Below are 15,380 nucleotides of genomic sequence, written 5' to 3'. Positions count from 1 at the left end.
ACATTATAATGCATTCGGCTATCAAGGCGTTTCAGAACTAATTTAATAAAAAACAGTCCAGGGTTCTTATACCCAAGTACTGTTGATTTCTATCATTTTATTTGTCTATATCTCAGTTTTAATCTTTACACACCATGCAATCAATCATGTTCTACTGCAATTTTCAGACAACCTCTCAATGGTAGTTTCTCTTAGGTTGACATTAGCTTAGCATAAGTGATTAGCATCAGCGTTTTATATCATTCCAAGCCACAGGCAAGGATTGGTGCTAATCTGATGGTAACCATCGGCATGAGTGTCTGCTGACGTCAACCTAAATGAAATTATTGTTGAATTACTTATTTATCACATGCAGATTTCCATACCCCAAAATAGTGGGACCATGGAGTGTTGAAAGTAGAACTATTGCTGAAATAAAATTGAATACAAATAGATCATATACCGGTACATCATATTTTGTGACAAAACAGTTTCCTATATTTCACACCTTGTGTGCACTGTGTACCGATTTTGCTCATTTTGTGATCTATTTACTCAAATTCACTAAGATTTTTTAGGAAGCACATACAAAATATATATGTGATATGCATTTTTGATCTGACCTGTATTATGTCACACTGTGGAGATATGCATGTGTCATAAACCCTATGTATTTCATGTTTGTCCTAATAAAATCCTCTTCGGCAGTGTATTCACACATGATATCTTTTACCTTAGGAACATGTGGGGTGAAAAACATGGAATGAGATAGCACTGGAGGTCAATCTGAAGTTACAAGCATGGTGGATAATTTGCTTACCAATGCAATGTTGTAATTTTTGTAGCTAAAAATAAAGCAGGAAAGTCATCACCTCCTCGAACGGTCAAAGTATATTGTTGTTTGCATGTGCCTTTCCATGAGCCTTTGCAGTTTTAGCATACATTGTTATTTTCACCTCATACCCAATTTCCCTACTTTGACACATACCATTTAACTTTTAGTATTTTGAAAGTTGAAGCGTGGCAATTTTCTAGCAAGGCATGGTAGAACTTAAGTTAACTGAAAAGTCCTGACAGTATTCCCACTAAAACATTTCAAGCGGCATGATACCTGGGTTCCTAAGAAACAAGACAGTAAAGATCAGACACTCAGGGATTGTCAGCAACTTTTTTGTTCTGATGGGAAATTATAATGAAAACCTCAAGCGGGGACTTTTTAACGGTTTAGTGGTCAGTGATCCTTAGAGAGTTCTAATGCAATGTGACTAAAAGTAAACTGAGACTATTTTCGATATGACCTTTTGGCTTTCTAATGAATAATTGAGTTGGCTGTCAGATATTTTGTAAGAGACATGAATACAGATGTTTAACTATACATAACATGGTCTCACCTCACTGTATATATTAATTAAATGTTTGACTAATGAACCTATTTATAGTAGAATTATGGTGACATATATCATGTCAGTAGTGTGCAGAGAATCTTCATCCATTTGATTCTTTGAACAAGGAATTCATGGAGGCAGTAGACAAGTTTCGCCGTTAGCTTAGAAACTTGCACGCTCTGGTGTAAAAACATTCCAATTTCGTCTGTGTAATAGGGGTTGATTTTGCTGCATAAACATTTAACAGCATATCAGAATGGTTACTAGAAATCGACAAGTAAAATAGAGGTAAATAACAATAAAAATAACATACACTCAATATTTTTATTTGAATAAATGATACTATTATACGTAAATATTTATTGTAATGCAACATTTATCTGGCAATAATTACACAGTGCTATAATAACATGATACATTGTTGGCGATGACAATGCGATAACGATGCCCATCGCTTTGCGTACATTTTCTCACTAAAACCAGTGCCATTTCAGCAGTAGATGTAATACTATTTCACGACAAGATCTAGCATCATTTCGCGCAAGTGCTACCCGCACTGACCACCCACTCTGTGTCAACACCTGTAGCGTTCGAGAATGACTCATTTCGCCCTTGCATATGCCTGTTTTCCCGGGCTGTTTTGGCCATTTTTACCACTCGTATACATCACATTTTGCTACTTGCTACTCGTATCTTGTAACTCGCATACTGTACTTTTTTCGGTCATCTTTACCTCAGAGAACATTACATTGTAAAATGTCATAATTGTTAAACATACATACATATAAACTCATTCGCACCATGGAGCTAATCGCTTTTAGGTGGTCGTACGTAACACCTGTTTTATGCTGGTATGAGTATTACATAATAGTTAAGCTAGTGCTGATACCTCCCTTGCATGGCGGCTATAACTCAAATAATTTACTGGTCGTAATGTGTTTACATCTGCTTTTCTCTTACATCGGATTAAAGTGGACATATAAAACAGATGTGAACATGATATTTAACATTACATTTAGGCATGAAATACGGTTTAGAATTCTTAGTATGTAGTTTTGTTGAGCTTTTGTCTACATGGGATACAGTTTTGCAAAATATAGTTAGTAATATTCAAATATGGGCATTTGTGTCCAGCGCAAAAAATTGTTTGCCAAAGTTGTCAAATTTGTCAATTATCAAATTTTGTAGCAGTGCAATTTTCTAAGACGTGGGTTATTGAGAAAGATGACAGTGAAATTATGTCTCTGCAAATATATTTACAAAGTCTATACTCAGTAGATCCCTGCTCTGTAGCATATATTGGTACATGTAATTAGCGATTTATGTGAAGATTGATTTATTACAAAGTCTTATCTCCTTGTCAACAATGATGTATGGTGTATCTGTGCACATACTACTTGGAGTTCTAAATAGTTTTCTTTAACTATTAGTAGCGTATGTGCTAACATAGTAGTCAGAGGTGTGTCTATTGGTAAAATTTGAATAAATCCAATACATAATAAATTCAGTTGTTGGTTTATATGCATTTCCATTAGAGATGCACTTCTTAATAGGACAGATATGGTGTGAATTGTCCGATATGTTAATGAAACATAATGATTATAACTTGTAACAATGTCAGACTTAGATATCAGTGAATTGTTAAAATGTCTTTAAATTTGAAAATAAATCAAAATGTTCCCCACCGCTCAAAATATGTATTTGAATGCAATTACTGAACTTGTGATGTTTTCTCAAGATGAAACAATTAACATTAGGTACATTTACTGATGTGGTACATTAGGTATAATCTAGCTGTGATCTGAATCATGTCTCACGTTGAGTTTGAACTGTACTTATATATAATATAATGGTACATATAAATATGGTTTTAGGCAGGACCCATAACACGTATGTATATGTATCACAGCTGTTTTCACGTATACATGGTCAGTGACCATTCAACCATTTCCATATACTACATGTATAATTACATGTACTATGCTTACTGTTTTATTTTTAAAATGAATACACCTGTAAATCAATCATTGTCACATTATAGCTCTGATTCATTCTCATATTTGCACAGGATTGAATGTGGTTTTTAGATTTTCTGTTGAGAAATAAAATACACTCAATCTAATTTTACAGTACTTCGTTTAATGACCGATACGGTTGGCATGTTTTTCGATTGTACTTAGTGGTATGTAATGTGTATTACCGTATACACACTTGATCCCCTAGAGTTCAGGATTTAGAATAATCTGCATACTGCGATAAAAATAGAATGAATTTAAATAGTTTCCATGTTAAACATTACATAATAATATCACAGTGGCATATTACTCTGGTGCGTAGCTATTTGTAAGTTTGAGTTATGTTTAGTGCCAATGTTTGTTGCTGTCTACTGAACTTGTCTATGTTTTGTTTGATTGATTCACACATTGTGTTTGTCTCTGATGGATACAGTATAATACATTCTCTGAATATCATCACCAGCATTTTTCAGATTTTTACTTCCTCATTCTTACTGGTGTATACATGCAAGTATGAATGCAAGTCTGCAGATGTATATTAATACAAGGCCATTTCAAGCACGCTGCTAGATGGTCTACTTGTGTTGAAAATTCAGACCCCAAAATGAATGAGAAACAATGTGCCCTATAACAATCATTGGTTTCTGATTTTTGTGGGTCAAACAAGAAAAATGAAATTTGAGTGAGTCAATTTGGACATCAGCAGCAGCATTACACATTGTGTAGTAACACTCCTTATTTCAGTTGTCAAGCAAGAAAAGGGGGTGTGTACAATAGTTACATGTAGGTGTCCCCCCTTCCGCCAGTTAGCAAATTTTAGAGGATTCTGTTACCATTTATGTACAATTATTAAAATCAATAAATTACAATATATTTTGTTGTTACCAAAGCTTTTTTCAGAGCATGTACTTTTTTTCTTCCGTAAATTGTGTTTTTGTTTGCGTCAATGAAACTTAAAAAAATACTTTCTGGTTGTGTAATCATGAATTCCTTGCATCAGTGACATGTTAAAACAACATAGAGGGCATGCTGATAAGAAAGCATGCAGAAACTGTGTCACTGCAACCTCAATATAAATTACTGTATTGTTATGTAGAAATGCATATTTTGCAAATATTGCATTTATAAAATATGGTGAATTATTTTTAATTAAGCACTTGCACTATTATTAAAAAAGATAACGGAATGCCTTCAGTTTTCATGTACCATACTGTATTTGCTTTATCCATGGTGTTCTATCAGAAGCGTATGCGCAAATATACTTTTAAGAGGTGTGTCTATATGGCCAAAATGATTCATACAATACAGTACACAATGAATGCAATTTATAGTTTAGTTACATTTCTATTTGAGATGTGCTTCTAGCAAATATGATGCTTGCTCTATAACATACATGAAAAATCTGTTAAAAAATAGCATAGATGGTTTGTATGATTGGTTTACTCCCAAATCCAACCAAAAATACAAATTGCCTCATGATTTGCCTCGTGCTGTGTCTGATATAATTACATCAGCAAGACGGGTCAGGCAATGTTGCCTCATAATGATTTTTCAAGCAACTATACTTGCCCATTATCACAGTTAGTTCCATCATGTGCTCCTTATTATTGCAACATTACCTCATACGTTGCTTGGTGTGTTGCCTGAAGAATCCCCTCGAGGTAGAACAGTATATTTTTTTTTACTAATGTTCATTTAATTGTTGAAAAGTTCATTATTTGGGGGGGATTGCTGGCTAAAAATAGAAAATATCCCCTAACAATAGTGTCTGAACAATTTGTCTAGGTGCTTGCTACATATACCCTGGATGCAGCACAAATACAGTTACTACTAGATAAATCAAGATACACACTACTGAAAAAATTAGTCACTCAGGCCAGACTTTTATTATCCCTTGTTTCGCGAACCTGCCAAATGAACTGGAGCCGAAAATGAAATAAAAATAAAAGTTCATTTCAGTGTAATTTCTCGCGGCCCCGACGACTTGTAAGCTCAAAAAAATGCTAAAAAAATATTATTTTTATCATTTTTTTACCGCCCGCCGCATAATAAATCCAAGTTGCATTTTCGTGGGAGTATCATGATCAAAGTACTGAAGTCTCGCGCAGATGAGAAACAAGGTTATACCTGGAATAAAATTTTATTTCATTTCATTTCTTCTCTCCGATCAATGATCTAACTTACAATTCTTTGATAATCACACAAATCTAATGGAAAAAAAGATTTTATTTTATTTTATTTTCGCCCTCCTCAAAAAAAATTGCCTTATAAAAACTTGAGAAACAAGGAATTAAAAAAGTCTGGCCTCATAAAACTAATTTTCTCCATTCCCACAGAGTTCACATTCTGAAGTGAATGAAGTGTTTTTCCAAGGAAAGGTATATCAGAGTTTCTCCATAGTATTTCATCCTTTCATGATGCAACTCGTGAATAATGATGAAAAAGATGGTAATTGAATGAATAATTTGAATCGAATGAATATAATGACACGTTATTAAAAAGTGATGAGAGATACGGAATATGAAAACAAAATATAATAATCATTTTTGTAATATGATTATCATTTATGGCGTCTTTCTGAATACCGGTAGTCAAGTAGTGTTACCCCGGTACTGTATGTGTTCGTGGCATGTTTCATAATGTATGAATGCGTTATTAGGTTTGTAGTTTTATTTTACAATTTTGACATGGAATCTAACCTCAGGTGAATTATTCGACTATTAGTGCAACCAAAGACAGATTAGCATGACCTTTTTTGCATACAAGCTGATTATGGTAATGTTTATCATATCATGATCACTCCCCATGCCGGATATAGTATAGTTTGTTGTGTATGTGTCCACTGTGGTTGCACCTTGTACTATCTATGAATCGTGTCAACGAAACATGGTGGTCAATGACATATAACACAGAAAGACAGCAATGATAACACATGTGTCTAGACTTGTACAATAGAATTAACATATACATGCCATTATGTCCTTTATCATATACCTTGTATTGTATACCGCTATGGGAAGTTCGCCCTCACATCAGGGCAATAATTTCTCGTATCACGCTGGGCCCTCGCAAGCTTGGCTGCTCCCGACGCACGACCTAGGCCCGCAAAAGCCGTATCCAGTCCATAAGGAATGTTATTGCACATGTATGATCTCATTACCATTAGCTTGTAAAAAACAATCTTGACTAATGAAAAATAAACACTAAATTTACTTTCATGCAGCTGATAAATGTACATGTATATGAATCATTAAAATTTATTGAACAGTAACTTTATTTTCTAAAAAAAATACACTTAAATTTTGTGGAACTAAAATATTAAAAAGTAACCACTAAAATGTAGAAAGCACTTGTAATTTATTGAATACAGTAGTAAATTTTTTTTATGAAAAATAAATACTTCAAATTTAATTTTTTTGCGGCTGAAATATTAAAAAGTGTATGAACCATTAAAAATGTAGAAAGCATTTGTGATTTATTGAGCCCTAATGTTGTATTTATTTATTTTATGTTTCCTATGTAGATATTTATAGTAAGGCTAGGAATGCAAACATCATGTTTTTTTTTTTTATCAGCTCTTGAAATAAAAACTGCATAGACAGTTCTGCAGACAGTGTAGTTTACCATGTATATTATGTAATTACTTGCGACATAAGGCACTTGTGTCTGCACTTTCAGCTTATAAAGCTCTTAGTAATGCTGTGAAGCATGAACTGTAAAAGCCATTGGAATGGATACAATGTGGCTATTTTTGCCAAAGTGGCTGTGAATGCATGGTTATCAATACACACAATTTAACTACATTATTATTATAATTATAGCCTTGTTGCTCATTTCATCAAACGAAATAGCCTACCCTAATAGTTGGCTAAAATACATATTTATAAAATTTTCAGTCAACAACATTCAGTGGAAATTCAAAATGACTATATTATATTCAGTGAAAATAAATTTCTAATGTAAATAATCAGTCTTGCGATACACATATCACATCTCCAATTACCATTTTTCTTTTTTCTTTCTTTGCAGTCTTTCCAGGGCAGTCAGGGCAGAGCCTATCTCTTTAATTCAGTGTAAGTATACTCTACACATGTATGTTAATTTTGTCAGATTATCATTACCTGTCCTGCTATAATTACAATTTACTAATCAGTAGCATTTGTACTTCACATAAAATGCTTTTTAATGTTTCCCAAGTTTTAATTGACTGTGTTCAAACCATAGTTCCTGTATTTGCCCTGGTGCATAATACGTGTGCACAGATAAATTACAGGGGGTAATTGTAGTAAAAATTAGTCATATTTTATTCATCTAGCATATATAGCTTTATTAAATGCAGTTTTAGGTTGAGATGCTCTTCTAATAGAGCAAATACGGTCTACACTGAAAAGAATAGGATTTACCCATCTGTAAAACATTATACAGACATGTTCAAAGGTGTTAGATACGTTTGTCTTCTTTATTTAACATTCGCACAACACAACATTCTTAGTTGCCACTTTGGGCTGTAATCTCTCATATAATTATGTGCAAGCAGGGAAAAGATGTATACCGGTAATAATAAGGTTATCACAAGAATACCACAAAGAATGCTCTCAGATAGTACATTAACGAATTGACCTCTGCTACACGGCGGTTGATGTGATCACCATACTGCCCTTGTGCATCCTTTGCAATATTTTTGTTGAAACCTCATATTATTTGTTGCTTATTGCTTTTAGTACTGTTCAGAATAGCCTGTCATTCATTGATAGAGGGCGCTGTTCATCAACATGTAGTCTGTTAAATTTAGTAGGTACTTAATATGTTGTAAAATGTTGTGAATATGAGCATATAAATTTGATGGCAAATTGGTTTATGTAAATAAAAATAGTATTAATTTTAAATAGCAAAGTTAAGCTACGCATTGTGAAAAATATTAGCCCTACATGTAAGAGAAGAGTTAGTAGTCTGTGTACCTGTGGTTAATGTTAATTTTCAGCCCTGGATCTGAGTACATTGCGTTATTTTGCATCTATTGACCAATGTGACACAGCTGACTGCATTGTTGTTGCCCGCACATCTACATATTGTGTACCTTTCATATCACTGTGAACTAGTAAATGTTCGCTGTCAGTTTGTGACTCAATTTGAATTTAAATGACGTAAACATCACTTTGAATCTCTACAGAATGTCTCCAAATTGGATTTTCCAAAAATTTAAAGCGGTATTTTATCTCATTTTTGTTTCCATTGCATTGTTTTTTTTAAGACAGCTACCTTTTTGTCTACACAGCGTGAATGTTGGATGTGGTCCAGCCGAGGAGAGAGTCTTACTGACTGGCTTGCATGCTGTCGCTGATATTTTCTGCGAATGCTGCAAAACGACCCTTGGTTGGAAATACGTAAGTATTGCGTAACATTCTCAATTTTGTCAGCCTTAAAGCCGGAGGCTCGTCACCTGCACACGTGCGGGAATTGAGTCCCAAGCGATCATATCAACACGCGCTAAGAACGCAAAGGCTCATGGGTAGACGCTTGTTTGTAAACAATGACACGCTATGGCCTACTGGCGCATACGTAGGTGACGACTCCCCCGCTTTAACACTTTGTCAGCAACTCAGTTTTCCCCATTTCCCCATTTCACCTATTATTGATAAATACTTGATATCTTTATTAACCTGTCCACAGGAACAGCCAATTTTTATATTTACCTGTCCCACCTAAAATCTGACTGTCAAGGACAGGTATATATGCCTGAATTTTGACCTTTGTACTCCCTTACCATCTTTGACAACAGTAAATTTATATTGACATTTAGGAAGCACTAATTGCACCTCATAAAATTACTAATTATTGAATAATACATGCAATGTTGCACATTTTCTGTGGAGCATAACTTAGGATGGTTATGTCTGGTGCATTTATTGGTAATTCACAGACTGGTTATGCTGATTAAAAATAAAAAAGGGCTGTGTTTCTACTTTTAAATATCAAATTTTCTTTCAGCGTCTTTTTTGAGGGGGGCAACCAGTAAATTGAATGTTTTCATTTTGATACATTCATGACATCTATATATTAGACTACATTTAAAAAAAGACACTGATAAAAAAAAAAAGATGAAGATTATCATGCAAAACATACAATGCATACATGTACAATTGTGCATTGCATGAAAATTGAAGCTTTAATTAATATCCCATTTCCTTTGTTAAACTGTACTGCATCTATAATGAATTATTCAGCATTGGCACACAGATGATGTATTATTCATCTCTTAAACTACCCAGTTTTGTCTATAAAAGATGCTATTTATAATATTAATTAATTATCTGGTCCTTGGAGAGTTCCCTCGTTCTGGGAACCATAGACACTGTTAAGTCTATCCCAGTCAGCTGGCTTACAAAAGATAATAAAAAAATAAAAGCGATTGATTAATCAATATTTACTACCAGGTATATGGGGGCTGCCATCTTGAATGCAACATGAAACTAAATACCGGTAAAAGACAAGTTGAAAAATGTGTTTTTCAGATTCCCACGAATTAGGGAAAAAAATACCACACTTTCCCAGCTAAACGATCCGTTGGAGTAATATTTAGCCAACCACTAACAAAATTTGGCCAAATTTGACGTTTTTGTGTATCACTTGAATGTCAGCTGACCTTGAAGTCTATGTACATTTTGCATGTGAAATGTTTTTGACATGAATATTTAAAATCTGGAAAAAAAAAAATTTTCATTTTTCTTCCTGAAGTTTAATTGTCAATCCTTAAAGTGAATGTAATATAAACTGAGAATTATTTTTCACAGGTGGATTATTTTCTTCTTTTCTTTTTTCTGTTTTCATGGAATAGGAACATGCCTTTGAAACAAGTCAGAAATACAAAGAAGGCAAATATATTATCGAGTTGGCACACATGATCAAGGACAATGGATGGGATTCTTGAAACTCAACACCAATATATCTGTGTTTGCACTGATTTCAAAAAACAAAAGCCAGTCATTCATCAAAGTGAGAAAGCGCCATTTTCTGTGTATAAACTATGAAACAATTCACTGATGGTTGTCTGTCTGTTGGTGGTTCTCTTGATGATGTCCGTAACATTGCTGTAAAGACTCGATATCGACTGGACTTCATTCGTATATATTTTTTTTCCCCAACAACTTGGTAACGTTCGCTGTGCCTAATTGTGTGGAACTAAAGAAAGACATTTTTTTTGCTAAAAGTTCTATTTATGTGAAGTTTTTAAAACCTCTTTCTTATTTATGAAAATTTCAAACAAAAAGTGATTAATTGAAAAAAAAAGTGATATATATATATATTTGTGTTTATATATGTATGGGGGCGTGTTTAAGGATGACATTACGAGAATGTCAAACGAGAAGCGAGTTTATTTATAGAAATAGCTGAAGATGAGCTACACAAACGATTCCCTTGAAATGTAAGGAAGATGTTGTCATTCACCAAAAGGAAAACGCAAACTACCTGGATTGGTCGAAACGATTGTGGTTTGGATACTCCTTTCAAGTTGCCCCATAGCGGTGAAGTCATATCGACTGAAATGGTAATCAATAGTTTGATTTCTTAACACACCCTATAAAGCTATAGCTACCTGACTCGTATAGATTTACAGATTTCATGGAGTAATCTCACTGAAATTCCACATGTGAAAAAAAAAAAAAAACATTTACACCACAGCATCATTGAAAAGAAATTATGATGTTTTTTCTTTAACCCTTTGATACATTTCTCTATCTTTCGAAAATTATAAAAAAAACGTTTGGTACTGTATTTGTTCTTTTAGTCGCTTATATGCTCACAAGGATGACAGAGGTATATCTCATCAAATTAAATCATATTTTAAGATTTTGGTTTCTTAGAGATGCAATTATAATAGAACAAATATGGTATCAGACAGGTTTCTAAAAAATGAACCCCATAGTAGAATGGTATAACCTTCTATATTTTTTTCTTTTATCTCTGGACCAAATCTCAGTGGTGAAGAATTTAACATTTCTGTGTTTGGCTTAATGTTTTTTTTTTAAAACTAAAACAAATGCTACCTAGATATAGTGTTGACCATGTTACCAATGTCGGTGTGTTTCAATATAGGATATTTTTTTTTTTTCCCGAGGTCATATTTGTCTTGTGGTTTGATCTAAAGAAAAAAATGTCAGAACTTTCTGTTTTGTATTTATTCGTACCCTATGGTATGACAATCAGTGATTTGAATTATTTTGTTATGTAATCAATTTTTTGTTGACTCTTATGTTGGTATTGTTTATTGATTGATTGATTGCAAGAAATGTTGTCATTTCCTTGTCTGTCATTGATCGATTTTTACACTAGGACTAATATAAGTGATATAAGAGAAGCAGGTCATAAATGCATTCCATATATTACATGTAGTAATATTATTGAATTCTGACAGGGACCTGAGTGCTACGGTGCTCACCAGACATTATCATTTTGGGTCTCCAGTTATGTGTTTGGTACAGCTAGAATATTGCCGGCATATCCGCGTACAGTGACCCCTCACAAAATCGCATTATCGGTTAAGTCGCGGCTACTAAAAAATTCTATTGTCTATTTTTAAAAAATAGCTAATGTTTTGTTTCATCGTGTATTTAATTCACCTTTAAAGAGTCAGTGTGAAACACTTGGTACACACCCAATACCCTGTCAATTATTAGGATGAAAAAAGGGTTGGCTCAAGGTGTCAACTTGAAAATTTATTTGTTTTTCGGCAGATACTAATTTGATAAAACTCACTGCAATATGAACAATCCTTCAGTCTGACCTCTAGTTTTGACATGTCTAAGCGAAAGTTATCCAGACTGTCTGTCCTTGATATAAGTTGCGACCCTCACGTTTTTTGCTTGGATCCCAACACCTGGAACTCTGCGATGGGTCACTGTACTAAAATTAACCTTTTTTATGTCTGAGTGTAGCGTTGCATCAATAAATACTCTTAATTATAAGTATTGCTATGACCATGATGTAATGCTACATTTATGCCATCAATACTTCTGGTAAGCCCTATGTTGTCGTTGTTTCGTTATCTGTACACACGCTCAAATTTATTCATTTACACAAAGTGCATTAAAATGTGGATTATACCAAGATTTACACATGTTTTGTTTGTATCAGTCAAGAAATGAAAACCTGTATTGCCTAATTACACCAAACCCTTTGTTTGTGGGAATACTGCACATTCAGTATTGTGAAACGAAGGGTTGATCCTCAGAAATACACAATATTCAGTTACTTCACTTCTTGATTGATGCCTTATATAATTTGCAACTCACCAAGAGTATTGTCTAGTATGTTGTATTCATTTATGTTGTACATCAATGTATTCTACGGTATTACATGACAGCGTTTTATTGGAGACAGATTTTAGCTCCCCCCACCAATGAATTACCATAAAATTATTTCTGGTGTATTTGTACAGGTTATGGCCAAAATGAAGCCAAAGTTAGGACTGGTTTGTTAAATTTTCTTGATCACTGTCCTGTTCGTTTAGGCAGTCCAGGTTATGGCTAATTTTTTCTGGCTCGAACCATTGGGATCCAGTAAAATGCTGTCTTGTAAACCAAAGTAATAATCGTCCGTACCAAGTATATTCTATTGTATAAATAGAGACAGTCAAGTTATGTAAATTTGTTTAATTGTCTGTATGTTCATGATTGGAATCTTCTCTCCTGTCATAACTACATGTATATGCTATTCCACTGCTTCAACCCAAGTTGCACCTTCCTCTATCTGGATCAGACTGCTGCTAGGCTATGATGATGTACACTTTGTGTGCACGCTATAAATGGTTGGTGTTGAGTATTAGTGAACAATAGTCCGATGAGGGGGAGGGGAACTTCACTGCAACTGCACTCCAAGATTTGATTCTGACATAAACGCCTTACCTTTCTGACATGTAACAATTCGTACTTGTCTGCTTCAGGTCTTGTTGTAATATCCTTAAACACGCACAGTCATGTTTATCATTTTCATCAAACGAACAAATGTTGTTTTTTCTATGTACACAAGCATTGTTGTGAGCAGAAACTTTTTACAAGTTGATGTATTGTTACAAGTATCCCAACGAGCTGTAAAATCCACTGAAGAAATCCTTGAGGTTGAGAACTATATACAAAACAAGTATAAAATAGTGGATGCTTGCACAAAGGGATGTGTAACTTAATTTTATAACTTTTGCAACCCACTTTCAGGCTTAAACATTTGTCACAAAATTTACATTGTGTCCTTCGTCTTTTTCTTTTTTTCCAAAACTATTAATATAAAACGTGTTTCAAAGCATAATGTTACGTAAATAAAAATTGTAATATATATATAGAAATATTTTGTACAAGCTGAAGTGTGTGTTTGTTTATATCTTTGTTGTTTTACAGTAAAGTAAATTTTATTTTGTTTTGATGTTGTTTGTTGGCATATTCTTTAGTTTTTTGTTTTTTTGTTTTGCAATAATGAAAATTTGTTTTTAAAGTTGTTTGTTTACTAGACTGTACTTGTGAGCGGGTATACTATTGTGTATGCTAGATATGTTTTTATCACTATTAAAAAGTATGAATAAAATACAACAAAGATGTGTAGGATTTTTTTTCCACATTCCAGAATCCCGTACATATTGTGTAATACTGAGAATCCTTGGGTACTGTTGATAAATCAATTATCAAGATGGTGAAGTGAATTGCGTTGGAAAATGAATGCTTCTACAGTATGGTGGAAGCGCTTGTTCAAGTGAAAGAGTGTCATGATTGATTCATGCCTCTGATTACCACCAATCAGCCCATCAGTGTTGTTTTTAGTTAATGGGAGTTTCATCTAAAACGAGATGTGTGAGGGCATACTTCAATTAAAGCGTTGTGGTCGTTGCGTAGTATGTGTTCGAATTTCATGTAAATAAACAATGTATTGTACACGCGTTGTATACATCGCTATGAGTCCTATATCGAACAGGTGTGACAACTGTCGTCCTTTAATGATGACCTGTAGATCTGGGCAACTCTTGATTAAACACTTGAAAACTGGCAGCTTTTCTGAGAATATTAGAAAACCTGACAGATCTCTGTTTTATTTACATTTATTAAAAAATAGTTTTGTAGGTAGGAGTTTGAGCCGAATTCAAATTTTGTCCAGTCGAGCTTGTTACTGCATATATAGGACAGGTATATGCAATGCATTATATAGGAAAGAACCTCTCGCTAAATGATATGTTGATGGTTTGAAATATTGTCACAATTTTAGAATTCACATCAATAATAATATATTACTTTTTATATTCCATGTCACCTAGCAACATTTCTATACAGATATGAAGAGATATTTCCTCCATGGAAACAATTGCAAAAATGCCAATTTAAACCATCTTCCATAACCCTAGTTTCTCAAAAAATACCAGTTGATCCCAAATTTAAATTTTGGTATCTTCATTGTATGAAACTCATGAGTGCTGATTAACAAGAAGTAGCATAGAATCTCATCGTCAGTTAATTTTTTTCTCAAAAACAATATCCTTGGATGTACTCGTGTTGATTGTCATGTCAGAAATGGCATACCAAAATGAATAGTTTAGTAAATCTTCAAAACGGACATTGAAAACAATTTTTATGATTACCTTTCATAATTGTGGTTGAGGTAGAGGAACTGTGATACAATTTGATAGTTGAATAATTAACGTCAAGCCAATACCAATAACCTTGATTTTTCATATACAATACATTAAAATTTAAATTTCAAAAATAAAAAAAATATTAATAACAACATTCGAGCATATATGTAGGTGTAATTGTTAAGATTTTATTCAGATTGGGTACATATATAAATTATTTGAATAACGTCGTGCCAACCTCCTGTACACATTGAATGACATCCACACAGAGTTAAATGTTAAATTTAATTCATAATTCAACAAATAAAAATACAATTGGAGAATTCTGATTGTTGTACAATAAACTGTTAACATTTGGTAAATAAAATAACTAAAATTATAAAAAAAAAAAAA

At 33.5% G+C, this 15,380-nt stretch overlaps 1 protein-coding gene across 1 annotated transcript in view; it reads left to right on the top strand.

Annotated features, from left to right (window-relative positions):
* Ypel1 (protein yippee-like 1) overlaps positions 1-11,404 on the top strand; it is a 45,821-nt gene extending 34,417 nt beyond the window's left edge. The window contains exons 3-5 of the mRNA NM_001184922.1: positions 7,409-7,452; positions 8,655-8,763; positions 10,215-11,404. Of these exons, the coding sequence (NP_001171851.1) occupies positions 7,409-7,452; positions 8,655-8,763; positions 10,215-10,307 (246 nt within the window). The 3' untranslated portion in view covers positions 10,308-11,404. The remainder of the gene's footprint in view (positions 1-7,408; positions 7,453-8,654; positions 8,764-10,214) is intronic.
* Positions 11,405-15,380: the final 3,976 nt, after the last annotated feature.

Source organism: Saccoglossus kowalevskii, chromosome 16 (genome assembly GCF_978046115.1).
Source record: "Saccoglossus kowalevskii chromosome 16, keSacKowa6.1, whole genome shotgun sequence".
NCBI classification, from domain to species: Eukaryota; Metazoa; Hemichordata; class Enteropneusta; family Harrimaniidae; genus Saccoglossus; species Saccoglossus kowalevskii.
The sequence above is the reverse complement of the archived record's forward strand: the minus strand, read 5'-3'. Positions and strand labels throughout refer to the sequence as shown.